Genomic DNA, 27,130 nt, shown 5'->3' with positions numbered 1-27,130 from the left:
TGGCACGCTAACTGTTGCATTCAAGTGATATCATTTTTTTTTTAGCCTTTTTGCATGTTGCGAAAATAATCCACATATTATGAGTTGAAAATAAATGTGTTTGCTTGTTTGCAATCAAGATTTACGCTTGTCACGTTATTGCGATTTCAGAGCTTATATAAAGGGTAGGGGAATAAAAAAACTTGCATTACATACAGCATAAATACGCTTAAAAGTACATGTACACTCATATAAACACTATCTGATAAAAAATAGTTAAAAAAAAAAAGTTATAAGGTCTCAAAGATATATGGTATAAGGTGTTTGACAATAAAAGGGCTGCGAAGGACTTTAACATCTACAGTATATGCATACATGCACACGTCTAAATATGAACAGACCTCACAACTGTCCCTATTTGAGAGGGACAGTCCCTGATTCAGAGCTCTGTCTTGCTGTCCCTCTGAGACAGCCACATGTCCCTATTTTCAGAATTTTAAATATAAAACATTAAAAAATATTAATAAAAAGTATTATAGATACTGTAAAAATATTTTAAATAATCCATATAATGTAAATGTATATACTGTATATATATATATATATATATAAAATATGTATAATAATTTTGTAATATGTTATATTTAATATAGAAAATAATGTACTTTAAATTAATAAATATATATTTCTACATATCTGATAATGTTAATGTAAAATAGATATCTATATCTACAGTATCTATCTATCTATCTATCTATCTATCTATCTATCTATCTATCTATCTATCTATCTATCTATCTATCTATCTATCTAATCTATCTGTATATATAAATATATAAACAGAAATATATATTTACAATAAAAAGTACATTGTTCTGTAAGTGAAGAAAATTGGAATGTGAAGTATTCATAACCCCTGTTGGGTTAGTGCACAAGCAATAGGTGTTAGGTTTTTTCATCTGCACTCTCCATTGACTTCTATGGGGAGAATAAGTTAACACGGTCGCGATAACTGGAAAGTGGTACCTGACGAGAGCAAAAAGCCTCCGTCTAGCAAAGTTTACCCTCGAGTGGGGAGTGCTAAATAGTGCTCCACTTGTAATCTAGCCCTAAACGGCAAAGCCCTTTATAAGAGCATTTTATACACTCAGTTTGTATGTCTGATGAAACGGCTTGTATTAGCCGAGAAACGAGTAGTATTTAATTTTCAATCGGCTAGATTACGAGTCTTGCTTTAGCCTTAAAAAGCAGCGTTGAGGGGTCCCAACGCTGCTTTTTAACGCCCGCTGGTATTACGAGTCTGGCAGGTACAGGTGTACCGCTCACTTTTCTTCCGCGACTCGAGCTTACCCCAATTCCCCTTACGTCAATTGCGTATCCTATCTTTTTAATGGGATTTGTCTAACGCTGGTATTACGAGTCTTGGAAGAAGTGAGCGGTACACCCTCTCCTGTCAAGACTAATACCGCATTTAAAAGTCAGTAGCTAAGAGTTTTATGGGCTAATGCCGTAACATAAAACTCTTAACTAAAGTGCTACAAAGTACACTAACACCCATAAACTACCTATTACCCCTAAACCGAGCCCCCCCCCCCGCACATCTCAAACAATTCCATTAATTTTTTTAACCCCTAATCTGCCGACCGGACATCGCCGCCACTTTAATAAATATATTAACCCCTAAACCGCCGCACTCCCGCCTCGCAAACACTAGTTACATTTTATTAACCCCTAATCTGCCGTCCCTAACAACGCCGACACCTATCTACATTTATTGACCCCTTATCTGCCGCCCCCAACGTCGCCGCAACTATATTAAATTTATTAACCCCTAAACCTAAGTCTAACCCTAAGTCTAACCCCCCTTAACTTAAATATAATTTACTTAAAACGAAATAAAATTACTACAACTATATAAATAATTCCTATTTAAAACTAAATACTTACCTATAAAATAAACCATAAGCTAGCTACAATATAAGTAATACTTACATTGTAGCTATCTTAGGGTTTATTTTTATTTTACATGCAACTTTGTATTTATTTTAACTAGGTACAATAGTTATTAAATAGTTATTAGCTATTTAATAACTACCTAGCTAAAATAAATACAAAAGTACCTGTAAAATAAAACCTAACCTAAGTTACAATTACACCTAACACTACACTATAATTAAATTAATTACCTAAACTAACTACAATTAATTACAATTAAATTAAATAAACTACGAAAAACAACAAACACTAAATTACAGAAATAAAAAAATAATTACAAAAGTTTTAAAACTAATTACACCTAATCTAATCCCCCTAATAAAATAAAAAAGCCCCCCAAAATAAAAAAAATCCCTACCCTATACTAAATTACAAATAGCCCTTAAAAGGGCCTTTTGCGGGGCATTGCCCCAAAGTAATCAGCTCTTTTACCTGTAAAGAAAAATACCGTACCCCCCCAACATTAAAACCCACAACCCACACACCCAACCCTACTCTAAAACCCACCCAATCCCCCCTTGATAAAACCTAACACTACCCCCTGGAAGATCACCCTACCTTGAGCCGTCTTCACCCAGCCAGGCACAAGTGGACCTCCAGAGGGGCAGAAATCTTCATCCGATCTGGCCAGAAGAGGACATCCAGACCGGCAGAAGTCTTCATCCAGGTGGCATCTTCTATCTTCTTCCATCTGGAGCGGAGCGGGTCCATCTTGAAGACCTCCGACGCGGAGCATCCTCTTCCATCCGACGGCGACTGAAGAATGAAGGTTCCTTTAAGTGACGTCATTCAAGATGGCGTCCCTTCAATTCCGATTGGCTGTTCCAATCAGCCAATAGAATGCGAGCTCAATTCTATTGGCTGATTGCATCAGCCAATAGGAATTTTCCTACCTTAATTCCGATTGGCTGAGAGGATTCTATCAGCCAATTGGAATTGAAGGGACGCCATCTTGGATGACGTCACTTAAAGGAAACTTCATTCTTCAGTCGCCGTCGGATGGAAGAGGATGCTTCGCGTCGGATGTCTTCAAGATGGACCCGCTCCGCTCCGGATGGAAGAAGATAGAAGATGCCGCCTGAATATTACAAAATATTACACTGCCTGCGCAGTCATGGAAAATATTTAGAACAATATAACGTGTGAATTAATAAAGCTAGCTGGCTTTTTTTTCCTTAATAAAGTGTTTTGGATTTAAAGCAGAAAAAAGTCCTAAAACACTAACATATATAGTAAATGAAGTGGAAAGTTATATATAAGTTTTAGTTTTTTGTCTTACCTTGACATTTCTCCTAGAAATCTTGTTCCAAGGCACATTTCCATATCTTTATAAGCATCCTCAGCTCTTGATATTATATCTTGATACATTTCTAAAGCTTTCCACTTAATCAACTCTAGTCGAGAATCTGCAGCTGCCTCTAGAAAAATATAAATTAAACGTAATTTAGAGTTCACTGTACACACAAATATGTTAAAGGGACAGTAAAGTCAAAATTAAACTTAAATTATTCAGATTGAGCACGCAATTTGAAACAACTGATTTACTTTTGTTATCAAATGTGCTTTGTTCCTTTATAATAATTTGTTAAAGTGTAAAACTAGTAGCAGCAAAGCACTGCTGGGAGCTAGCTAAACACATCAAGTGAGCCAATAAAAAAGAGGCATGTGTGTAGTCACCAATAAGCAGCTAGCTCACAGAAGAGTATTACTGCTCCTACCTAGGTTTGCTTTTCAACAAAGGATACCAAGAGAATAAAGCAAATTTGATAATAAAAGCAAATAGGAAAGTTGTTTAAAACTACATGCTCTGTCTAAATCATAGAAGTTTAATTTTGACTTTACTGTCCCTTTAATGATGTGCCCTATAAAATCTGACATCTTTAACATAGGGAATTGTCATGAATTTGGAGTATCAGACAGTCATTAACCCTTTGAGTGCTAAACACTTTCCCACCTGGGTGCTAAGCTGATTTGAGTTTTTTCTTTATTTTTATTTTTTTAAAATATATATTTTTTTAACTTTTTTTCCCCCAGATCCCCAATACTTATACAGTTGGAAAGGTTAGGTGATTATCTTTCCAATGGTGGGTCTTGGGGTCTGTAGCTGCTGAGATACAGGCTTCTAAGCAGCATGCCCCCTTTCCCTATACTTGCCATTGTGATTTTTAAATAAAGTTGCACAGTGACGTCATCACGTCATTGCTCGTGACGTCGCCGCACAAACGTGAAGCCCCGGCGATGCCTGTCACTATACACACCTGATCGCTGGAGTAGGAGCGGGTCGGAGCCCCCAGATCTCCCTCAAGGTGGGAGAGTGCTAGCCGTCGTTAGCACTCTAGGGGTTAATTATAGATAATATTAAATATAATATGAAATGATTTATTAATATATGAAAAAAACTAAGAGAAAAACCCCCCAAAATGTTTCCTAACCTGATAAATTAATGTATTTCATGGTAGTGGTGAGAATCCATGAGCCATTACTCCTGGAATTCAACTCCTGGCCACTAGGAGAGGCAAAGATTCCTAAAACTCCAAGAGCACTTAATCCCTACTACCTCTCAGGTATGCCAGTCTGACGTATAGCCAAGCAAGGAGAAGTAGAAAAGAAGGAAAGGAAAACGCAGTGAAGGTGCAAACTAGGACTACAGCTAGGGTCTCATAAACTCTAACCAACATGAAAGAAATTAATTTATCAGGTAAGCATACATTTTGTTTTCTTTCATAAGGTGGCGAGAGTGCACAAGCCATTAATCCTGGCAACTAATAACCAAGAGTAATTTGGGCAGGACAAACATTTTTTGAAAGGCAGGCACCTAATTTCCAGACACTTCTGCCTGGAAGACTTTCATACCAAAAGATGCTTTAGAAGAATTTCAAAGTGGTAGAAATTAGTAAAAGGTATGTACGGATGACCCTGTTGCTGCCTTGCAAATTTGTTTAATAGAAGTGTCATTTTAGAAAACCCAGGAAATGGAACTTATCTAGTAGAATGGGCTGTAATGCCTTTTGGGGGAGACTTTCCTGCCTCCAAGAAAGCCTTGTGAATCGGTAGCAGCACCTTCATACTGGTACAACAAGAAGGCATTTTTGACTGTTTGGCCTTGTTCCAATTGGGGTTGGACTTCCATGAGGATCTGAAAGAAACTTGTTTTTTTGAAGAGGAAGACAACTTATCCTGGTTCCTAGATTGATGAAAGGAAATTATTAGTAGCCCTGTTCTTTCTCTTGGAATTATTGTCCTGAGGGAGAAAAAATCCTCTTCCTCCAGTTACAGTAGAAATTATGGCGTCTAGACCAGGCCCAAAGAATAATGTTTCTTGAAAAGGAAGAGATAAAAGTTTAGATTTTGAAACCATGTCTACTGACCATGTATTGAGCTACAAAGCTCTTCTTATCAAGACCAATAAGGCCATTTTTTGGCATTAATTCTATTTATATTAACAAAAGAATCACAGATACAGTCATTTACTGACCTAAGAAGGTTTTTTTTTAATCATCTATATAATCTTCTAAAATCTGATAAAAAGGTTTGTCACACCAAAGAGAAGAAACCACTGCAACACAAGCAATACAGATAGCTGGACTAAATATGTAACTTGCTTGTTAAAGAGTTCTTCTGGAAATTGCACCATCCACCTAAGGTATAGTTTTGCAAAGCTTTATGATAAAAGCCGTTAATGGAAACATCCTCTTGAAAACTGAGGATAAATTAAAATGAAGCCCAGACTTGGACCCTCTTTGGTAATTATCTCAGTAATTACCTTTGGAACAGGATAAAACCTGAGTCTAGAGCTTTAACAGAAGGTTTGAAAATTAGATCCAATTATTTTTAGACTTAATTCCCTAAGCAGAGATCGAAGATGCGCAAGCTTGAACAAAAAAGGAGGAATATTCTGTGTCCTGAAACTACTTTACCTTTAGAAGAGGGATCTGAGGTGTTAGAATCTGAGTCTGAAAGAAACTGTATAGCTTACCTGATCATTAGTTATTCAGAATGGCTAGCTAAAACAACAGTAGGCTGCTCGTCAGAGACTCTTTTTCGCTAAGTTGGAGGTAGTATGGCCCCCCAACATCTTAAAAACATTTAAGTTCACAAAAAGTTTAAATCATGGAGCAAAATCTAAAGAACTCCCTTGTACAGAAGAAACAGAAGGCAAGAACAGCATTATTTTATATAGCATGCATAATGTGATCCAATAAAAAGAAAATGTATGCTTACCTGATAAATGTATTTCTTTTTTGACACGATGAGTCAACGAATCATCTTAATTACTAATGGGATATTCACCTCCTGGTCAGCAGGAGGCGTTAAAGAGCATCACAGCAAAGCTGTTAAATAGCTCCTCCCTTCCCTCCCACTCCAGTCATTCGACCAAAGTTAAGGATAGAAAGGAAAAACCAAGGTGCAGATGTGTCTAAAGTTTATAATAACCAACAATCTGTCTTTCAAAAACAGGGCGGGCCGTGGACTCATCATGTCAAAAAAGAACAGGTAAGCATAAATTTTCTTTTCTTTTTAATGACAGGATGAGTCCACGGATCATCTTAATTACTAATGGGAATCAATACCCAAGCTTAGCGTACACAGATTTTACGGGAGGGACAAGACAGGGAACCTAAATGGAAGGCACCACTGCTTGAAGAACCTTTCTCCCAAAAAGCGGCCTCAGACGAGGCAAAAGTGTCAAATTTGTAGAACTTTGAAAAAGTGTGAAGAGAGGACCAAATTGCAGCCTTGCAAATCTGTTCCACAGAAGCTTCATTCTTGAATGCCCATGAGGATATAACGGCCCTCGTGGAATGAGCCGTAACTCTCTCTGGAGGCTGTAGCCCAACAGTCTCCTATGCAAAACGTATGATACTCTTCAGCCAGAAATAAAGAGAAGCTTTCTGGCCCTTACGTTTTCCTGAGAAAACCACAAAGTAGAAGACTGGCGAAAATCCTTAGTCGCCTGCAGGTAAAAACCTTAAAGCACAGACCACGTCCAAATTGTGCAGAAGCCGTTACCTCCTGATTAATGTTCCGATCAGAAACAACCTTAGGAAGAAATCCTAAATTAGTACGTAAAACTACCTTATCTGAATGGAAAATAAGGTAAGAAGACTCATACTGCAATGCCGAGAGTTCTGACACTCTACGAGCATAAGAAATAGCAACAAGAAACAAAACTTTCCAAGATAACAATTTAATATCTAAGGAATGCATAGGCTCAAACGTAGCCCCTTGAATAACTTCAAGAACTAAATTCAGACTCCATGGAGGAGTAACTTGTTTGAACACAGGCCTGACAAAAAGATTGTACATCTGGAGCATCTGCCAGACGCTTGTGTACCAAAATAAATAAAGCAGAGATTTGACCCATAAGGGAACTTGAATCTCCTGAAAATTGTCGACAATCCTTTCTCCAAACCCACTTGGAGAGAAGATAACATTTTAGGAATCCTAATTCTACTCCATGAGTAGCCTCTGGACTCACACCAATAGAGATATTTACACCATATCATACGTTAAATCCTTCTAGTAACAGGCTTACGAGCCTGAATCCTAATCTCAATGATCGATTCAGAAAAATCCTGCTTGGATTAGAATAAGAGTTCAATCTCCAAGGACTCAGCTTCAGAGAAACTAGATTTGTGTGAAGGAAGATCCCTTGAATTAGAAGGTCCTTCCTCAACGTAAGTCTCCAAGGTTGCAGAGACGACATCTCTACCAGATCTGCATACCAAATCCTGCGAGGATCCTCGCCTATTTGATTCGAGCAATGACCGGAGGAAGTAGCGCAAATGAAGGAAAAAGGTATGCTAGATTGAAGGTCCAAGGGACCGCCAGAACATCTATCAGTTCCGCCTGGGGTTCCCTGGACCTCGACCCGTATCTCGGGAGCTTAGCATTCCTGAGATCCAATTCCGGCTGACCCCACTTGAGAATCAGACCGGAGAACACTTCCAGATGGAGTTCCCACTCCCCCGGATAAAAAAGGTCTGCCTGCTCATGAAGTCCACCTCCCAGTTGTCCACCCCTGGGATGTGGATCGCCGACAGATAGCAAGAATGGGCCTCCGCCCACTGAATTATTTTGGTTACCTCTGTCATCGCTAAGGAACTCTTCTCGTTCCTCCCTGATGATTAATGTAACAGAAGTTATGTAGTCCGACTGGAATCTAATAAAACTGGACCGAGGCTAACTGAGGTCAGGCCAGAAGAGCATTGAAGACCGCTCTCAGCTCTAGAAAACTTATAGGAAGAAGAGACTCATAACTGAATCCAAACCCCCTGAGCCTTTAGGGAGCCCAAGACTGCTCACCACCCTAGAAGGCTAGTGTCTGTAGTCACAATCACAGAAGATGGTGTGTGAAAGCAGGATCCCTGGAAGAGATGAGCTTGAGACAACCACCATTGAAGAGAATCCTTTGTCTCTCGCATCCAGAAATATTAGAGGAGACAAATCGGTATAATCTACGATCCATTTTCTTAGCATGTTTAACTGCAGAGGTCCGAGATGGAACCGAGCAAACGGAATGCTGTCCATTGCCGCCACCATCATATTGATTACCCCCTGAGCCACTGAAGGCTGAGGGGTGAGCTGAAGGGCTAGACAAGTATCGAAAAACAGAATTTATGTTTACCTGATAAATTTCTTTCTCCAACGGTGTGTCCGGTCCACGGCGTCATCCTTACTTGTGGGATATTCTCTTCCCCAACAGGAAATGGCAAAGAGCCCAGCAAAGCTGGTCACATGATCCCTCCTAGGCTCCGCCTACCCCAGTCATTCGACCGACGTTAAGGAGGAATATTTGCATAGGAGAAACCATATGGTACCGTGGTGACTGTAGTTAAAGAAAATAAATTATCAGACCTGATTAAAAAAACCAGGGCGGGCCGTGGACCGGACACACCGTTGGAGAAAGAAATTTATCAGGTAAACATAAATTCTGTTTTCTCCAACATAGGTGTGTCCGGTCCACGGCGTCATCCTTACTTGTGGGAACCAATACCAAAGCCTTAGGACACGGATGAAGGGAGGGAGCAAATCAGGTCACCTAAATGGAAGGCACCACGGCTTGCAAAACCTTTCTCCCAAAAATAGCCTCAGAAGAAGCAAAAGTATCAAACTTGTAAAATTTGGTAAAAGTGTGCAGTGAAGACCAAGTCGCTGCCCTACATATCTGATCAACAGAAGCCTCGTTCTTGAAGGCCCATGTGGAAGCCACAGCCCTAGTGGAATGAGCTGTGATTCTTTCGGGAGGCTGCCGTCCGGCAGTCTCGTAAGCCAATCTGATGATGCTTTTAATCCAAAAAGAGAGAGAGGTAGAAGTTGCTTTTTGACCTCTCCTTTTACCTGAATAAACAACAAACAAGGAAGATGTTTGTCTAAAATCCTTAGTAGCATCTAAATAGAATTTTAGAGCGCGAACAACATCCAAATTGTGCAACAAACGTTCCTTCTTTGAAACTGGTTTTGGACACAGAGAAGGTACGATAATCTCCTGGTTAATGTTTTTGTTAGAAACAACTTTTGGAAGAAAACCAGGCTTAGTACGTAAAACCACCTTATCTGCATGGAACACCAGATAAGGAGGAGAACACTGCAGAGCAGATAATTCTGAGACTCTTCTAGCAGAAGAAATCGCAACTAAAAACAAAACTTTCCAAGATAATAACTTAATATCAACGGAATGTAAGGGTTCAAACGGAACCCCCTGAAGAACTGAAAGAACTAAATTGAGACTCCAAGGAGGAGTCAAAGGTTTGTAAACAGGCTTGATTCTAACCAGAGCCTGAACAAAGGCTTGAACATCTGGCACAGCTGCCAGCTTTTTGTGAAGTAAAACCGACAAGGCAGAAATCTGTCCCTTCAGGGAACTTGCAGATAATCCTTTTTCCAATCCTTCTTGAAGGAAGGATAGAATCCTAGGAATCTTAACCTTGTCCCAAGGGAATCCTTTAGATTCACACCAACAGATATATTTTTTCCAAATTTTGTGGTAAATCTTTCTAGTTACAGGCTTTCTGGCCTGAACAAGAGTATCGATAACAGAATCTGAGAATCCTCGCTTCGATAAAATCAAGCGTTCAATCTCCAAGCAGTCAGCTGGAGTGAAACCAGATTCGGATGTTCGAACGGACCCTGAACAAGAAGGTCTCGTCTCAAAGGTAGCTTCCAAGGTGGAGCCGATGACATATTCACCAGATCTGCATACCAAGTCCTGCGTGGCCACGCAGGAGCTATCAAGATCACCGACGCCCTCTCCTGATTGATCCTGGCTACCAGCCTGGGGATGAGAGGAAACGGCGGGAACACATAAGCTAGTTTGAAGGTCCAAGGTGCTACTAGTGCATCCACTAGAGCCGCCTTGGGATCCCTGGATCTGGCCCCGTAGCAAGGAACTTTGAAGTTCTGACGAGAGGCCATCAGATCCATGTCTGGAATGCCCCACAGGTGAGTGACTTGGGCAAAGATTTCCGGATGGAGTTCCCACTCCCCCGGATGTAATGTCTGACGACTCAGAAAATCCGCTTCCCAATTTTCCACTCCTGGGATGTGGATAGCAGACAGGTGGCAGGAGTGAGACTCCGCCCATAGAATGATTTTGGTCACTTCTTCCATCGCTAGGGAACTCCTTGTTCCCCCCTGATGGTTGATGTACGCAACAGTTGTCATGTTGTCTGATTGAAACCGTATGAACTTGGCCCTCGCTAGCTGAGGCCAAGCCTTGAGAGCATTGAATATCGCTCTCAGTTCCAGAATATTTATCGGTAGAAGAGATTCTTCCCGAGACCAAAGACCCTGAGCTTTCAGGGATCCCCAGACCGCGCCCCAGCCCATCAGACTGGCGTCGGTCGTGACAATGACCCACTCTGGTCTGCGGAACGTCATCCCTTGAGACAGATTGTCCAGGGACAGCCACCAACGGAGTGAGTCTCTGGTCCTCTGAGTTACTTGTATCTTCGGAGACAAGTCTGTATAGTCCCCATTCCACTGACTGAGCATGCACAGTTGTAATGGTCTTAGATGAATGCGCGCAAAAGGAACTATGTCCATTGCCGCCACCATCAACCCGATCACTTCCATGCACTGAGCTATGGAAGGAAGAGGAACAGAATGAAGTATCCGACAAGAGTCTAGAAGTTTTGTTTTTCTTGCCTCTGTTAGAAAGATCCTCATTTCTAAGGAGTCTATAATTGTTCCCAAGAAGGGAACCCTTGTTGACGGGGATAGAGAACTCTTTTCCACGTTCACTTTCCAGCCGTGAGATCTGAGAAAGGCCAGGACAATGTCCGTGTGAGCCTTTGCTTGAGGAAGGGACGACGCTTGAATCAGAATGTCGTCCAGGTAAGGTACTACTGCAATGCCCCTTGGTCTTAGCACCGCTAGAAGGGACCCTAGTACCTTTGTGAAAATCCTTGGAGCAGTGGCTAATCCGAAAGGAAGCGCCACGAACTGGTAATGTTTGTCCAGGAATGCGAACCTTAGGAACCGATGATGTTCCTTGTGGATAGGAATATGTAGATACGCATCCTTTAAATCCACCGTGGTCATGAATTGACCCTCCTGGATGGAAGGGAGAATAGTTCGAATGGTTTCCATCTTGAAAGATGGAACCTTGAGAAATTTGTTTAAGATCTTGAGATCTAAGATTGGTCTGAACGTTCCCTCTTTTTTGGGAACTATGAACAGATTGGAGTAGAACCCCATCCCTTGTTCTCTTAGTGGAACAGGATGAATCACTCCCATTTTTAACAGGTCTTCTACACAATGTAAGAACGCCTGTCTTTTTATGTGGTCTGAAGACAACTGAGACCTGTGGAACCTCCCCCTTGGGGGAAGTCCCTTGAATTCCAGAAGATAACCCTGGGAGACTATTTCTAGCGCCCAAGGATCCAGAACATCTCTTGCCCAAGCCTGAGCGAAGAGAGAGAGTCTGCCCCCCACCAGATCCGGTCCCGGATCGGGGGCCAATATTTCATGCTGTCTTGGTAGCAGTGGCAGGTTTCTTGGCCTGCTTTCCCTTGTTCCAGCCTTGCATTGGTCTCCAAGCTGGCTTGGCTTGAGAAGTATTACCCTCTTGCTTAGAGGACGTAGCACTTTGGGCTGGTCCGTTTTTACGAAAGGGACGAAAATTAGGTCTATTTTTCGCCTTGAAAGGCCGATCCTGAGGAAGGGCGTGGCCCTTACCCCCAGTGATATCCGAGATAATCTCTTTCAAGTCAGGGCCAAACAGCGTTTTCCCCTTGAAAGGAATGTTTAGTAGCTTGTTCTTGGAAGACGCATCAGCCGACCAAGATTTCAACCAAAGCGCTCTGCGCGCCACAATAGCAAACCCAGAATTCTTAGCCGCTAACCTAGCCAATTGCAAAGTGGCGTCTAGGGTGAAAGAATTAGCCAATTTGAGAGCATTGATTCTGTCCATAATCTCCTCATAAGGAGGAGAATCACTATCGAGCGCCTTTATCAGCTCATCAAACCAGAAGCATGCGGCTGTAGTGACAGGGACAATGCATGAAATTGGTTGTAGAAGGTAACCCTGCTGAACAAACATCTTTTTAAGCAAACCTTCTAATTTTTTATCCATAGGATCTTTGAAAGCGCAACTATCCTCTATGGGTATAGTGGTGCGTTTGTTTAAAGTAGAAACCGCTCCCTCGACCTTGGGGACTGTCTGCCATAAGTCCTTTCTGGGGTCGACCATAGGAAACAATTTTTTAAATATGGGGGGAGGGACGAAAGGAATACCGGGCCTTTCCCATTCTTTATTAACAATGTCCGCCACCCGCTTGGGTATAGGAAAAGCTTCTGGGAGCTCCGGCACCTCTAGGAACTTGTCCATTTTACATAGTTTCTCTGGGATGACCAACTTTTCACAATCATCCAGAGTGGATAATACCTCCTTAAGCAGAATGCGGAGATGTTCCAACTTAAATTTAAATGCAATTACATCAGGTTCAGCCTGTTGAGAAATGTTCCCTGAATCAGTAATTTCTCCCTCAGACAAAACCTCCCTGGCCCCCTCAGATTGAGTTAGGGGTCCTTCAGAGATATTAATATCAGCGTTGTCATGCTCTTCAGTAACTAAAACAGAGCAGCCACGCTTACGCTGACAAGGGTTCATTTTGGCTAAAATGTTTTTGACAGAATTATCCATTACAGCCGTTAATTGTTGCATAGTAAGGAGTATTGGCGCGCTAGATGTACTAGGGGCCTCCTGAGTGGGCAAGACTCGTGTAGACGAAGGAGGGAATGATGCAGTACCATGCTTACTCCCCTCACTTGAGGAATCATCTTGGGCATCATTGTCATTATCACATAAATCACATTTATTTAAATGAACAGGAATTCTGGCTTCCCCACATTCAGAACACAGTCTATCTGGTAGTTCAGACATGTTAAACAGGCATAAACTTGATAATAAAGTACAAAAAACGTTTTAAGATAAAACCGTTACTGTCACTTTAAATTTTAAACTGAACACACTTTATTACTGCAATTGCGAAAAAACATGAAGGAATTGTACAAAATTCACCAAATTTTCACCACAGTGTCTTAAAGCCTTAAACGTATTGCACACCAAATTTGGAAGCTTTAACCCTTAAGATAACGGAACCGGAGCCGTTTTAACACTTTAACCCCTTTACAGTCCCTGGTATCTGCTTTGCTGAGACCCAACCAAACCCAAAGGGGAATACGATACCAAATGACGCCTTCAGAAAGTCTTTTCTAAGTATCAGAGCTCCTCTCACATGCGACTGCATGCCATGCCTCTCAAAAACAAGTGCGCCACACCGGCGCGAAAATGAGGCTCTGCTTATGCTATGGGAAAGCCCCAGAGAAATAAGGTGTCTAATACAGTGCCTGCCGATATTTATAATATCAATATACCCAGATAAAATGATTCCTCAAAGCTAAATATGTTTTAAAACTGAATCGATTTAGCCCAGAAAAGTCTACAATCTTAATAAGCCCTTGTGAAGCCCTTATTTACCATCGTAATAAACATGGCTTACCGGATCCCATAGGGAAAAATGACAGCTTCCAGCATTACATCGTCTTGTTAGAATGTGTCATACCTCAAGCAGCAAGAGACTGCACACTGTTCCCCCAACTGAAGTTAATTGCTCTCAACAGTCCTGTGTGGAACAGCCATGGATTTTAGTTACGGTGCTAAAATCATTTTCCTCATACAAACAGAAATCTTCATCTCTTTTCTGTTTCTGAGTAAATAGTACATACCAGCACTATTTTAAAATAACAAACTCTTGATTGAATAATAAAAACTACAGTTAAACACTAAAAAACTCTAAGCCATCTCCGTGGAGATGTTGCCTGTACAACGGCAAAGAGAATGACTGGGGTAGGCGGAGCCTAGGAGGGATCATGTGACCAGCTTTGCTGGGCTCTTTGCCATTTCCTGTTGGGGAAGAGAATATCCCACAAGTAAGGATGACGCCGTGGACCGGACACACCTATGTTGGAGAAATCTTTGATTTCCTGACCTCTGTCAGAAAGGTCTACATTGATAGGGAATCTATTATGGATCCCAAGTAAGTTACCCTAGTATTTGGTACTAAGGAACTCCCTTCCAACTTTACCTTCCACCTGTGAGAACGCAGGAAGGATAACACCATGTCCGTGTGGGATCTTACTTGTTGTAAGGATGGCGCCTGGACTAGGATGTTGTCCAGATAGGGCTTCACTGCAAGGCCCTGTAACCAAAGTACCGCCAACAGCGATTCCAGAACCTTGTTTTGAAAATACTGGGAACTGTGGCAAGACCAAAGGGAAGAGCCACGAACCTGTAAATGGGAACATGCAAGTACGCGTCCTTTAACCACTGTTGTCATAAATTGACCCTCTTAGATCAAGGGGAGAATGGAACGAATAGTCTCCATCTTGAAGGGCGGTACCCTGAGAATTTTGTTTAGACTCTTGATTATCTAAAATTGGACTGAATGTTCCCTCCTTTTTTTGATAACCACGAACAGATTGGAATGAAATTCCAGACCCCATTCCTGTATTGGAACAGGAACAAACACTCCCAGGTCGGAGAGGTCTCCTACACAGTGTAGGAATGCCTCTCTCCTTGTCTGGTCTACAGATACTCTGAAAGTAGAACATGCCTCTGGAAGGACAACTCTTGAACTCTATATTGTATCCCTGGGACACTATTTCTATTGCCCAGGGATCCTAAGCGGAGAAGGAAGGTCTGTCCCCTACAAGATCCGGTCCCGGATCAGGGGCAGGTCCTTCATGCTGTCTTTGATTCAATAGCAGGCTTCTTGAATAGTTTTCCCTTATTCCAAGACTGATTGGGTCCCCATGAAGGTTTAGAGTGTTCCTGCTTGAAAGCGGAAAAGGAAGATTTTCCCTTGAAATTTCGAAAGGAACGAAAATTACACTGTCGTCCTTCTTGTTTATTTCTCTTATCCTGAGGGAGAAGATGCCTTTACCTCCCGTGATATCAGAGATAATTTCCATCAAGCCAGGTCCAATCAAGGTCTTCCCCTTGAAAGGAATTGGCAACAGCTTAAACCTAGAGGACCAAGGTTTTAACCATAAGACGCCTGAAATCTTTGCTCCCAGTATGAAAACTTGCAGGGAAGCATCCGTAAAAAAAAGGAATTAGCTTGTTTAAGAGCTTTTATCCTAGCCTGGATTTCATCCAGAGAAGTTACTGTCCTGAGAGCATCAGACAACGCATCGAACCAATATGCTGGCGCACTAGTGACAGTAGCAATGCACACAGCTGGCTGCCATTGAAGGCCCTGGTGTACATACCTCTTTTTGAGTAGACCCTCTAATTTCTTGTCCATAGGACCTTTGAAAACACAACTGTCATCTAAGGGTATAGTAGTTCTAGTGTCGGAGTCGCCCGGGGTAGCCAAAACCTCCCCAATTAACAAATGGAGGTATTTAAGCTAAAAAACTGAACGCGAACAACCTCAGGATCAGATAAAGATATTACTCCATCTGAGTCTGAGAAATCCCTCTCAGATACTATCGAAGTATCTTCCCCTTACAGTTACAAGGAAGAAACATTTCGAATAGCAACTACTCGTGGGGCAAACAGATAATGCATGAAATGCAGAGAAACTCCAGGTGGAGTCTGAAAGGAAGCTCAGGGCACTGCATGTGGGCCATACATTTTTGGGACACTATAGGAGAAATTGTGGCATAGTTTGACCCTTGTCAATAAACTCCTAAACTGCAAAAGTCTTAGAAGGAGTAGGTTCAGAAAGGAGTGAAATTATTTAAATAAAAATTAACACATGAAAAAAGTTACTGTCTCTTTTAATTGTTAAAATGTAACATTTTGTTTTTGTGAGCAGAAATAAACTAAAACAGTACATAATCACAGCAGAACCTAGCTACACCTCAGGTAAACCTTGCTGAGATGCCCATCTGCCTCTCTAGTACCCAAACTTTATTTCATTTTATGTGCATAACGGCATTTAACATAACAAACATTACTGCTTCTAAAATAAAAAGTCCAGAACGTAGTTACGTTGTCTGGTCCCATTTACATGGTAACATTAAACATGGTGCTTAGCAGTAACTCCTCCAGAATTGAGAACACCTCCGTTACTGTCTCCTTTCTTTTTATACAATTTGGTTGTAAGCTGTAACGCTGTCAGAAAAAACATAAACTTCCGTGCTAAGCAGTCCCTCCGTTTCCGAATTGGAATTGGAGGAAGAGTGTGCAGCCCAAACTGGTGCCACACGAAGCTCCGCCCATAGTGGGCGTAACAACCAACAAACTCCCGGTCGCCATTACTATTGTTATAACAACTACGCCACCGGGAGCTAACTGAACCTGCAATAAACCTGGGGGCAAATTTGGCTACCACTTCTCTGAACGCAGCTTAGCCCAAATAAATGTGAGCACAATATCACCTCCCACTGAGTCCTTTTACCCTCAGCCCAAGTGATAAAAGTCCCCCAAATATAAGCCACCTAAACAGTCTCCTTAGCCCCAGTGCCTGCTAATAAGGTGCTGTCAACGAAATACCCTCCTTTTATATGTAGGAGTTCCTTGCCAATTAAATAAAGTGCTCCACTTCCTCTGAGATCTTTATTACCGACCCAGACTAAAAAAGTCAGCACTTACCTTTAAAATCTGCCTGACAGCAGGGCAGCTCAGCAGGATTGAGAGGTCCTCTCCCTCACATAGTCCTGTGGAAAAAGGATAAAGCCTGAGTAATCTTACTTAGGCTATCAGGATTAGGGCAGCATCAATGTATGGGAGGCGCAGTGAGAATTATGTCCCACCAGTTCCCATTGCTCTAAAGCCACCAATGCCCTACTGAAGAGACTGATATGGACTACGGCTACACCCTAGAACAAAGCAGCACAATCTTGTACTACTTTAAAAATAATAAACTCTTGATTGAAGAATCTTATCTAACACCTCACTTTGCCACTTCCTATCACTAACGTAGGCAAAGAGAATGACTGGAGTGGGAGGGAAGGGAGGAGCTATTTAACAGCTTTGCTGTGGTGCTCTTTGCCGCCTCCTACTGACCAGGAGGTGAATATCCCATTAGTAATTAAGATGATCCATGGACTCATTGTGTCATTAAAAAGAAATGAAAAGCTGAGCTGGAGTATTTACAGTTACAAACTTGCATAAAATACAATTAAATTGGGTAGATAAGTGAGCAGTGGATCTACCTTCTAAAGGGATTAAAGCGATGGTAAATTTACTGTATCTGAATACATTATCTAATAATATAGGATATAAGGAATTAAACTTTTTAAACATTAAGCCTTACTATTTTTATAATTTTACTTTTTCTACCAACCTCGTAAATTTGCTTCCTCCGCTTCCTCCACTGCTCCTTTCAGTTACACAGTCATGTCTAAATCATGACTTGTTTAAATATGAGATCAGTAAATCAGGTTTTCTTAGACTTGGGTTTGGGTAAAATGTTGTTATTTTGAAATATCCAAGCAGTCATGCAAGTTTAAACTTATTAACCCTATATTTTAAACATGTATTTAACCAAGGAACAATGTATTAAAATGTAAGTGTGTGATAGAGTAATTACTACTTACTAGTTTACTTATATTAAAGAACAATATTTCAGTCAGTAAGAGTATCATGGATTTATGGAACAATTTGCCTTGCTTCACCCAAAATGTTTTACAGTTCAATAATATAGGCGCAAGCACTGTAAAAAGCGTTGTCATGAATGTGTTTGGACTTTGCATTCACAAAGGTGCAATCTAATTTGACCTAGATGTGTTTCATTTTAAAACACATTCACAAAGACTCAATCTTGTTTGTTCATCTTATTTGCAGGTCCAATATTGAAATGGAGATGTTTCACATTGTTCAGTTTCAGTACTGTTAAAATAATGTATAAGAAGATATTATAAGTCCTGCTAATAGAAACTGGAAAATGGTGCTTTTCAATTAATGTAAATATTGTAAAAAAAACAATACTTTAACCCCTTAATGACCGGACCATTTTTCAATTTTCTTACCCTTAATGACAATGGCTATTTTTACATTTCTGCAGTGTTTGTGTTTAGCTGTAATTTTCCTCTTACTCATTTACTGTACCCACACATATTATAGACTGTTTTTTTCGCCATTAAATGGACTTTCTAAAGATACCATTATTTTCATCATGTCTTATAATTTACTAAAAAAAAAATAATAAAATATGAGGAAAAAATTTAAAAAAACACACTTTTTCTAACTTTGACCCCCAAAATCTGTTACACATCTACAATCACCAAAAAACACCCATGCTAAATAGTTTCTAAATTTTGTCCTGAGTTTAGAAATACCAAATGTTTACACGTTCTTTGCTTTTTTTGCAATTTATGGGGCAATAAATACAAGTAGCACTTCGCTATTTCCAAACCACTTTTTTTCAAAATTAGCGCTAGTTACATTGGAACCCTGATATCTGTCAGGAATACCTGAATATCCCTTGACATGTATATATTTTTTTTTAGAAGACAACCCCAAGTATTGATCTAGGCCCATTTTGGTATATTTCATGCCACCATTTCACCGCCAAATGCGATCAAAAAAAAAAAAAAAAGTTCACTTTTTCACAAAATTTGTCACAAACTTTAGGTTTCCCACTGAAATTATTTATAAACAGCTTCTGCAATTATGGCACAAATGGTTGTAAATGCTTCTCTGGGATCCCCTTTTTTCAGAAATAGCAGACTTATATGGCTTTGGGGTTGCTTTTTGGTAATTAGAAGGCCGCTAAATGCCGCTGCCCACCACACGTGTTTTATGCCCAGGAGTGAAGGGGTTAATTAGGGAGCTTGTAGGGAGCTTGTAGGGTTAATTTTAGCTTTAGTGTAGTGTAGTAGACAACCCCAAGTATTGATCTAGGCCCATTTTGGTATATTTTATGCCACCATTTCACCGCCAAATGCGAGCAAATAAAAAAAATCGCTAACTTTTTCACTATTTTAAGTTTCTTACTGAAATTATTTACAAACAGCTTGTGCTATTATGGCAGAATTTGTTGTAAAAGCTTCTCTGGGATCCCCTTTGTTCATAAATAGCAGACTTATATGGCTTTGGCGTTGCTTTTTGGTAATAAGAAGGCCGCTAAATGCTGCTGCGCACCACACGTTAATTATGCCCAGCAGTGAAGGGGTTAAATTAGGTAGCTTGTAGGGAGCTTGCAGGGTTAATTTTAGAGATCAGCTTCCCACCTGACACATCCCACCCCCTGATCCCTCCCAAACAGCTCTCTTCCCTCCCCCACCCCACTATTGTTCCCGCCATCTTAATTACTGGCAGAAAGTCTGCCAGTACTAAATAAGAGTTTTTTGTTTTTTTTTAAATAAAAATAATAAAATATTTTAGCTGTGATGGACCCCTGCCTTAGCCCCAACCTCCCTGATCCCCCCCCCCCTCCAGCTCTCTAACCCTCTCCCCTACCTAATTACCGCCATCTTGGGTACTGGCAGCTGTCTGCCAGTACCCAGTTTGGCCCCAAACCCCCCCCCAAAAAGTATTTTTATTTAATTCTTTAACTTTAAAACTATTTCTGTAGTGTAGCAGCCCCCCCACAATACCCCCACCCCCTCCCAGATCCTTTTATATTTGAATTTTTTTTTTTTAACTTTTTCTCCCTTTCTGCCTGATTCATTGGTGTCAGTGTGGCTGTGTGCACGTGCACGCGCGCCCCGTGCACACGCGCCCAGTGTACGAGCCCATGCACGTTCACGCGCACCCTTGTGCACGCACACGCGCATTGTGCACGCGCGCGCTCACTCTCACACCCGGACAGTGCACTACCAGACACTGGCACCATCGCTACCGGTGCAGAGAGGGCCACAGAGTGGCTCTCTCTGCATCGTAGGCTTGTAAAGTGGTATTGCAGGATGCCTCCATATCGAGGCATCACTGCAATACCCTCAGAGCTGCTGGAAGCATTTGTGATCGCTTCCAGCACTCTGTTAGACAACTGACGTACCAGGTACGTCCATTGTCATTAACTGCTAGTTTTTGCATGACGTACCTGGTACGTCAGTTGTCATTAAGGGGTTAAATGATTAAAAACAAAGTTTTATAGTCATTGAGCAATAATGCCTAGTATGCCCATCATGTCAACATACAAATGGCATTCAGATGGTTTAGCAATGGTGAGAATGGATTCAGATTGCAAAAGGTAAAAAATGTGGTTAATTCATAAGAACTTTACTGTAACCTTAAAGGGATATGAAATAAAAAAAATAATTTATTGCATGATTCAGATAGAGCATGCAATGTTAAACAACTTTCTAATTTACTTCTCTTGGTATCTTTGTTTAGGAGCCAGCCCATTTCTGGAGCACTATATGTCAGAATGTTATCCGTTTGCAAGAGCACTAGAGGGCAGCACTATTTCCTGCCATGTAGTGTTCCAGATGGCTACCTAGGTATCACTTCAACACAGAATACCATGGGAACAAAGCAAATCTGATAATTGAAGTACATTGGAATATTCTTTTAACCCCTTAAGGACCAGCGACGTACCCTGTATGTCACTGGCCTTTTTTTGGGACTTGATTGTTTTATAGCGCGGTCTTGCCCCCAGCGTTAAGACTGCTCTATTCCACAAAGCCTTCTGAAGGGAGGGCATTAATAGCGTGTTCATGCTAGACTTGTGCTATTATGTCCTGAAAATACCCTTAACGACCAATGACATACAGGGTACATTGTGGTCATTAAGGGGTTAAAATGGTCTGCTCTGTCTGAATCACAAAATACATTTTCTATCCGTCAGTTTTGGAAGACTTCCCAGTATCTATCTTGTTAACAAATAATTAGCACATGAAAAGGCCTTTCCGGGAGCTTTTCTAGTAAAAACAAGTTCATAGCTTTTAATGCACAGATCAGTTTTGCACTCAAAAAACACGCTGGCCAATTCGTCAGGAAAGCAAAAAGCCATTTTGTGAGGAAATAGTCAATAGATTGTTATTGACCCCTTGTAGGACATTCCACAGTTTGCAACAGAATTATTTGCATATCTGTAAACCATGGAGATACAATGGTCCCAAGTTATCAAAGTCTGGCGGACCTGATCCGACAGTGCAGATCAGGTCCGCCAGACTTCGCTGAGCACAAGAGCTGCTGGTGCAACGCCGCCCCCTGCAGACTCGCGGCCAATGGGCCGCCAGCAGGGGGTGTCAATCAACCCGATCGTACTCGATCGGGTTGATTTCCGCCGATGCTGCCCTAATCCTGATAGCCTAAGTGACCGCTGCTTCATAACTGCTGTTTCTGGCGAGCCTGCAGCCTCGCCAGAAACACGGGGCATCAAGCTTGATACATATGCCCCAATATATCTGAAGCAAATAAAGTTAAAAAAAAACCCCATCATGCATTATTTATGTTACACATCACTTACCTTCAGATGTAAGGGCAGCAAGATATTCCTGCTTCATTTTTAATTTCAGTTCCTGCTTCTTTTGGAGCTCAGCATTTTCTTCTGGTGTAAGAGAAGTAGCTGGCTCAGGGCCAGGAGATTTTTCACCTGAAGAAAACAAATAGCTGTGTAACATTACCTGCATTATCTTTTTTTCTTTAGTTATGCAATAACTATTTACTATCATATATACTTGACAACAGCTCAAAAAATAACCTTAAAGGGACATTATACACTCATTTTTTCTTTGCATAAATGTTTTGTAGATGATCTATTTATATAGCCCATACATTTTTATTTATTTTTTGCTTATTTTTAAAGAACATTGCTCTGATTTTCAGTCTCCTAACCAAGCCCAAATGTTTTAGGAGAATACCGTTAGATACCTTCTCCAGCTTGCTCCTGTTTGTGTAAAGGGTCTTTTCATATGCAAAAGAAGGGGGAGGGGGGAGTGTCTTATTTGACACTTGCACTGGGCTTTCCAGCTGTCTTTTCAACAGAGCCAAACTGACAGCTTCTAAGTAAGTTTTTAAACAGTTTTATACTGGATTTTTATATCAGTATCTGTGCATCTTATTCTTTATAATAGTGTCTATTACATGCAGTTATTTGAAAATGAGTGTATACTGTCCCTTTAAAGGGCTATAATAGTAGAAAAATGAAATTTTCTATCGTTAGAGCATGTAATATTACGACTATCGAACATGTGAAAGTGCTGTTTAGGATCTGTGGTGCACTGCTGGTGCCAAGCAGAACCTGTTACTCATCCAAAAGGAAGGGCTACTTGTGCGACTCAGATGTGCAACTAGCCCTGCTGACTGGATGAGTGGCAAGTTCCACTCAGGACCAGCAGTTCCCTTCGGGTCCAGAGTGCCACTTCTACTGTGTGTTTAACCACTTTGTGGGTGTTATACACGCAGTAGAGCAGGGTCAATAGTAGTAAAATGACATTCTCTAATGGATTAGAATGTCATTTTTCAACTATTATTGCCCTTTAAATTTATTTCTTTAACTGCTGTCAAGTAAATATGATAGTGAATAATTATTACATGTTCTAACGGATTAGAGCATGTCATTTTTCGACTCTTAAGGATTTTTAACTTCCAAAAAATATCCACAAAATCTTTAGTCAGACTGATATGTTAATTAAATTAAAATCATAACTAAAACCTGGGCCAATTAATTCTTATTTTGCTAAATAAATACTTAGTTTCCATACACCTAGATTATGAGTTTTGCGCTAAACAGGGTGTGAAAATAAAGCCAAAAAATTGCGTTATTGGACTCTCCATAGCGCTGTTATTACAAGTTACTGAAAAGCCTCCTTGTGCTGTGCGTTATGGTGTGTTAAGCTCTATACCTCACAAAAGCCAAGGGCTGATTTGAGGTGCTCGTGCACGCTTTTCCCAATAGACATCAATAGTGAGATTGGGCAATGGAGATCGCCGCCCCCCCCCGACATCACCAACACTAATAAAAGTTATTAACCCCTAATCCGCTGCTCCACGACACTAAATATCATTATTAACCCCTAATCTGCCGCTCCCCGACATCACTGACACTAATAAAAGTTATTAAACCCTAATCCGCCACTCCCTGACATCGCTGACACTAAATATAATTATAAAGCCCTAATCCGCTGCTCCCCGACACTAAATATAATTAACCCCTAATCCGCCGCTCCCTGACATCGGCGACAATAAATATAATTATAAACCCCTAATCTGCTGCTCCCCGACACTAAATATAATTAATCCCTAATCCGCCGCTCCCCGACATCGCCGACACTAATAAAAGTTATTAACCCTAATCCACCACTCCCGACACTAAATATAATTATTAACCCTTAATCTACCGCTCCCCAACACTAATAAAAGTTATTAACCCCTAAACCGCTGGCCCCCACAGCGCCAACACTATAAAAAATATTAACCCCTAAACCTCCAGCCCCCCACATCGTAACTACTAAACTAAACCTAATATCCCCTAAACCGCCGCCCACCCACATTGCCAACACTATAATAAAGTGTTAACCCCTAAAGTTTTTATTTTTTTATTTTAATAGTAACTTTAGTGTTTTGTAATTTAGATCATTTGGGTTCATTTAGGGAGTGTTAGGTTAGGGGGTGTTAGGTTAGGGGGCTTAGTAATTAAATTATTTATCTGCATTGTGGGTTTTGGCAGTTTAGGGGTTAATACTTTAATAGGTAGTTTGTGTTGTGGGCTTTGGCGGTTTAGGGGTTAATACTTTATTGCGGTGGGGGATTGCGGTTGACAGGTAGATAGATATTGCGCATGCGTTAGGTGTTAGTTTATTTTTTCGAAGGCAGTTTCGGGATTTACGGTGCTTCCATACTCAGCACAAGGCTTGCTGCGGCTGCCTTTGTGTGGCAAGGTGAAAATGGAGTAAGATTTCTCCATTTTCGCCACGTAAGTCCTTGCGCTGAATATTGGATATCGATTTGCTACGCGGTCCCATGTTAACTGATGAGAGTAAGAATTGCGGGCGGCGCGTGAAATATATATGTGCCACATCTATATGCGGCGCTGTATATTGGATACCAAAACCGTGCAAAAAACGTTGTTGCCAGCTTATACGGGTGACTCCGCATATGTAATGGTGCCCTCCATGTCCGTAAAGAAATACATTTACAAGGTAAGCATAAATGTTGTTTGCTTTCCTATGATATGGAGAATACACAATGTCATTCCAATTACTAGTGGGAACCAATACCATGCTAGAGGACACGAAATGACCAGGAAGGGATAAAAAGGCAGGAGGACCTAAACAGAAGGCACCACCGCTTGAAGAACCTTTCTCCCAAAAGAAGCCTCGACCGAGGCAAAAGTATCAAATTTGGAAAATTTGGAAACAGTATGCAGAGGACCAAGTTGTCGCCTTGCAAATCTGTTCCACAGAAGCTTCATTTTGAAAGCCCAAGAAGAGGAGACAGCCCTAGTGGAATGAGCTGTAATTCTCTCAAGATTCTGCTGTCCAGCAGTCTCATAAGCCAAACAAATCAAATTTCTCAACCAGAAAAATAAGGTAGGGTAAATCACACTGCAGAGCTGAAAGTTCAGACACTGAGGCCTATTTAACAAATGTCTGTCGGACCTGATCCGACAGTGCGGATCAGGTCCGAAAGACATCGCTGAATGCGGAGAGCAATACGCTCTCCATATTCAGCATTGCACCAGCAGCTCTTGTGAGCTGCTGGTGCAACGCTGACCCCTGTAGACTTGAGGCCAATCGACCGCCAGCAGGGGGTGTCAATCAACCTGATCGTACTTGATCGGGTTGAATTCCGGCGATTCCTGTCCGCTTCATCAGAGCAGGCGTACAGGGTTATGAAGCAGCTGTCTTTGTGACCGCTGCTTCATAACTGCTGTTTCTGGCGAGCCTGAAGGCTCGCCAGAAACACAGGCCATCAAGCTCCATTCAGAGCTTGATAGATAAGCCCCACTGTGCGCAGAAGGAATGGCAACCAGAAACAAAACTTTACCGGATAACAGTTTTATATCAAGAACATGCAGAGGCTCAAATGGAGACTGTTGCAAAACTTTAAGAACTAAATTAAGGCTCCATGGGAGAGCAAAAGGTTTAAACACAGGCCTGATTCTAACCAGAGCGTGTACAAAGGCTTGAACATCTGGTAAATCTGCCAGCCGTTTTTGCAAAAGCATAGATAATGCAGAAATCTGACCCTTTAGAGTACTGACCGATAAACCCTTTTCCAGTCCATCCTGAAGAAAAGAGAAAACCCCTTAGAATCACACCAATAAAGATATTTACGCCATATGTTATGGTAAATCTTTCGAGTGGTTTTAGAGCCTGAATCATAGTTTCTATGACCGCTTTAGAAAAACCACGCTTGGACAGAAATAAGCTTTCAATCTCCAAGCAGTTAGAGAATCTAGGTTTGGATGAAGGAAAGGATCCTGAAGTAGAAGGTCCAAGGAGGTAGAGATGACATCTGTACCAGGTCTGTGAACCAGATCCTGCGAGGCCATGCAGGAGCTATTAGAATCACTGATGCTTTCTCCTGTTTAATACGAGCGATGACTCGTGGAAGGAGATCAAACGGAGGAAACAGATAAGCCAGAGAAACAAGGATCTCTTGACCTTGAACCGTACCTTGGAACCTTGTCGTTTTGTCGGGACGCCATCAGATCCAACTCTGGAACCCCCCCACTTGAGGGTTGTCTGAGAAAACTCTTCCGGATGGAGAGCGCAGTCCCCGGGATGAAAGTTCTGTCTGCTCAGAAAATCCTCTTCCCAGCTGTCCACTTCTGGGATATAGATGGCAGACAGGAGACAGTAGTGGACTTCCGACCATTGAAGAATGTGGGTCACCTCCTTCATGGCTAATGAACTCCGAGTCCCTCCCTGGTGGTTTATGTAAGCCACTGATGTGATGTTATCCAATTGGAATTTTATAAACCGGACAAACGACAGTTGAGGCCACGCTGATAGAGCATTGAAGATAGCTCGCAACTCCAAGATGTTTATGGGGAGAGAGGACTCTTCCCAATACCACAGGCCCTGAGTCTTTAAAGGGCCCTAAACAGCTCCCCAGCCTGACAGGCTGGCGTCAATAGTGACAATTTCCCAAGAAGGTTTCAGAAAGCAAGTCCCCTGAGACAGATGTTCCTGTGACAGCCACCATGAGAGAGGGTCTCTTGTTAGAGGGTCCAGATTTATCCTCTGAGATAAATCCGAATGATCTCCATTTCATTGATGGAGCATACAAAGCTGCAGCGGTCGAAGATGGAACTGTGCAAAAGGAATGATGTCCATGGATGCCACCATCAGACCAATCAACTCCATGCATTGGGCCACAGATGGACGAAAGTCAGACTGGAAAGAAAGGCAGGAAGCAAGAATCTTGTCTTTCTTTCATGTAATTAGCAAGAGTCCATGAGCTAGTGACGTATGGGATATACATTCCTACCAGGAGGGGCAAAGTTTCCCAAACCTTAAAATGCCTATAAATACACCCCTCACCACACCCACAATTCAGTTTTACAAACTTTGCCTCCTATGGAGGTGGTGAAGTAAGTTTGTGCTAGATTCTACGTTGATATGCGCTCCGCAGCAGGTTGGAGCCCGGTTTTCCTCTCAGCGTGCAGTGAATGTCAGAGGGATGTGAGGAGAGTATTGCCTGTTTGAATTCAATGATCTCCTTCTACGGGGTCTATTTCATAGGTTCTCTGTTATCGGTCGTAGAGATTCACCTTACCTCCCTTTTCAGATCGACGATATACTC

At 41.4% G+C, this 27,130-nt stretch overlaps 1 protein-coding gene across 1 annotated transcript in view; it reads right to left on the bottom strand.

The window, feature by feature from the left end:
- The window catches only part of SPEF2 (sperm flagellar 2), a 439,169-nt gene that overhangs the window by 50,587 nt on the left and 361,452 nt on the right, over nt 1–27,130 (bottom strand). Inside the window, exons 28-29 of the mRNA XM_053699669.1 lie at nt 21,846–21,971; nt 3,254–3,392 (exon numbers count right to left, since the gene is read on the bottom strand). Coding sequence (XP_053555644.1) covers nt 3,254–3,392; nt 21,846–21,971 — 265 coding nt within the window. The remainder of the gene's footprint in view (nt 1–3,253; nt 3,393–21,845; nt 21,972–27,130) is intronic.

The sequence above is a fragment of the Bombina bombina genome, chromosome 2, assembly GCF_027579735.1.
Source record: "Bombina bombina isolate aBomBom1 chromosome 2, aBomBom1.pri, whole genome shotgun sequence".
NCBI lineage: Eukaryota > Metazoa > Chordata > Amphibia > Anura > Bombinatoridae > Bombina > Bombina bombina.
This window is presented reverse-complemented; position numbering and strand designations above follow the sequence as displayed.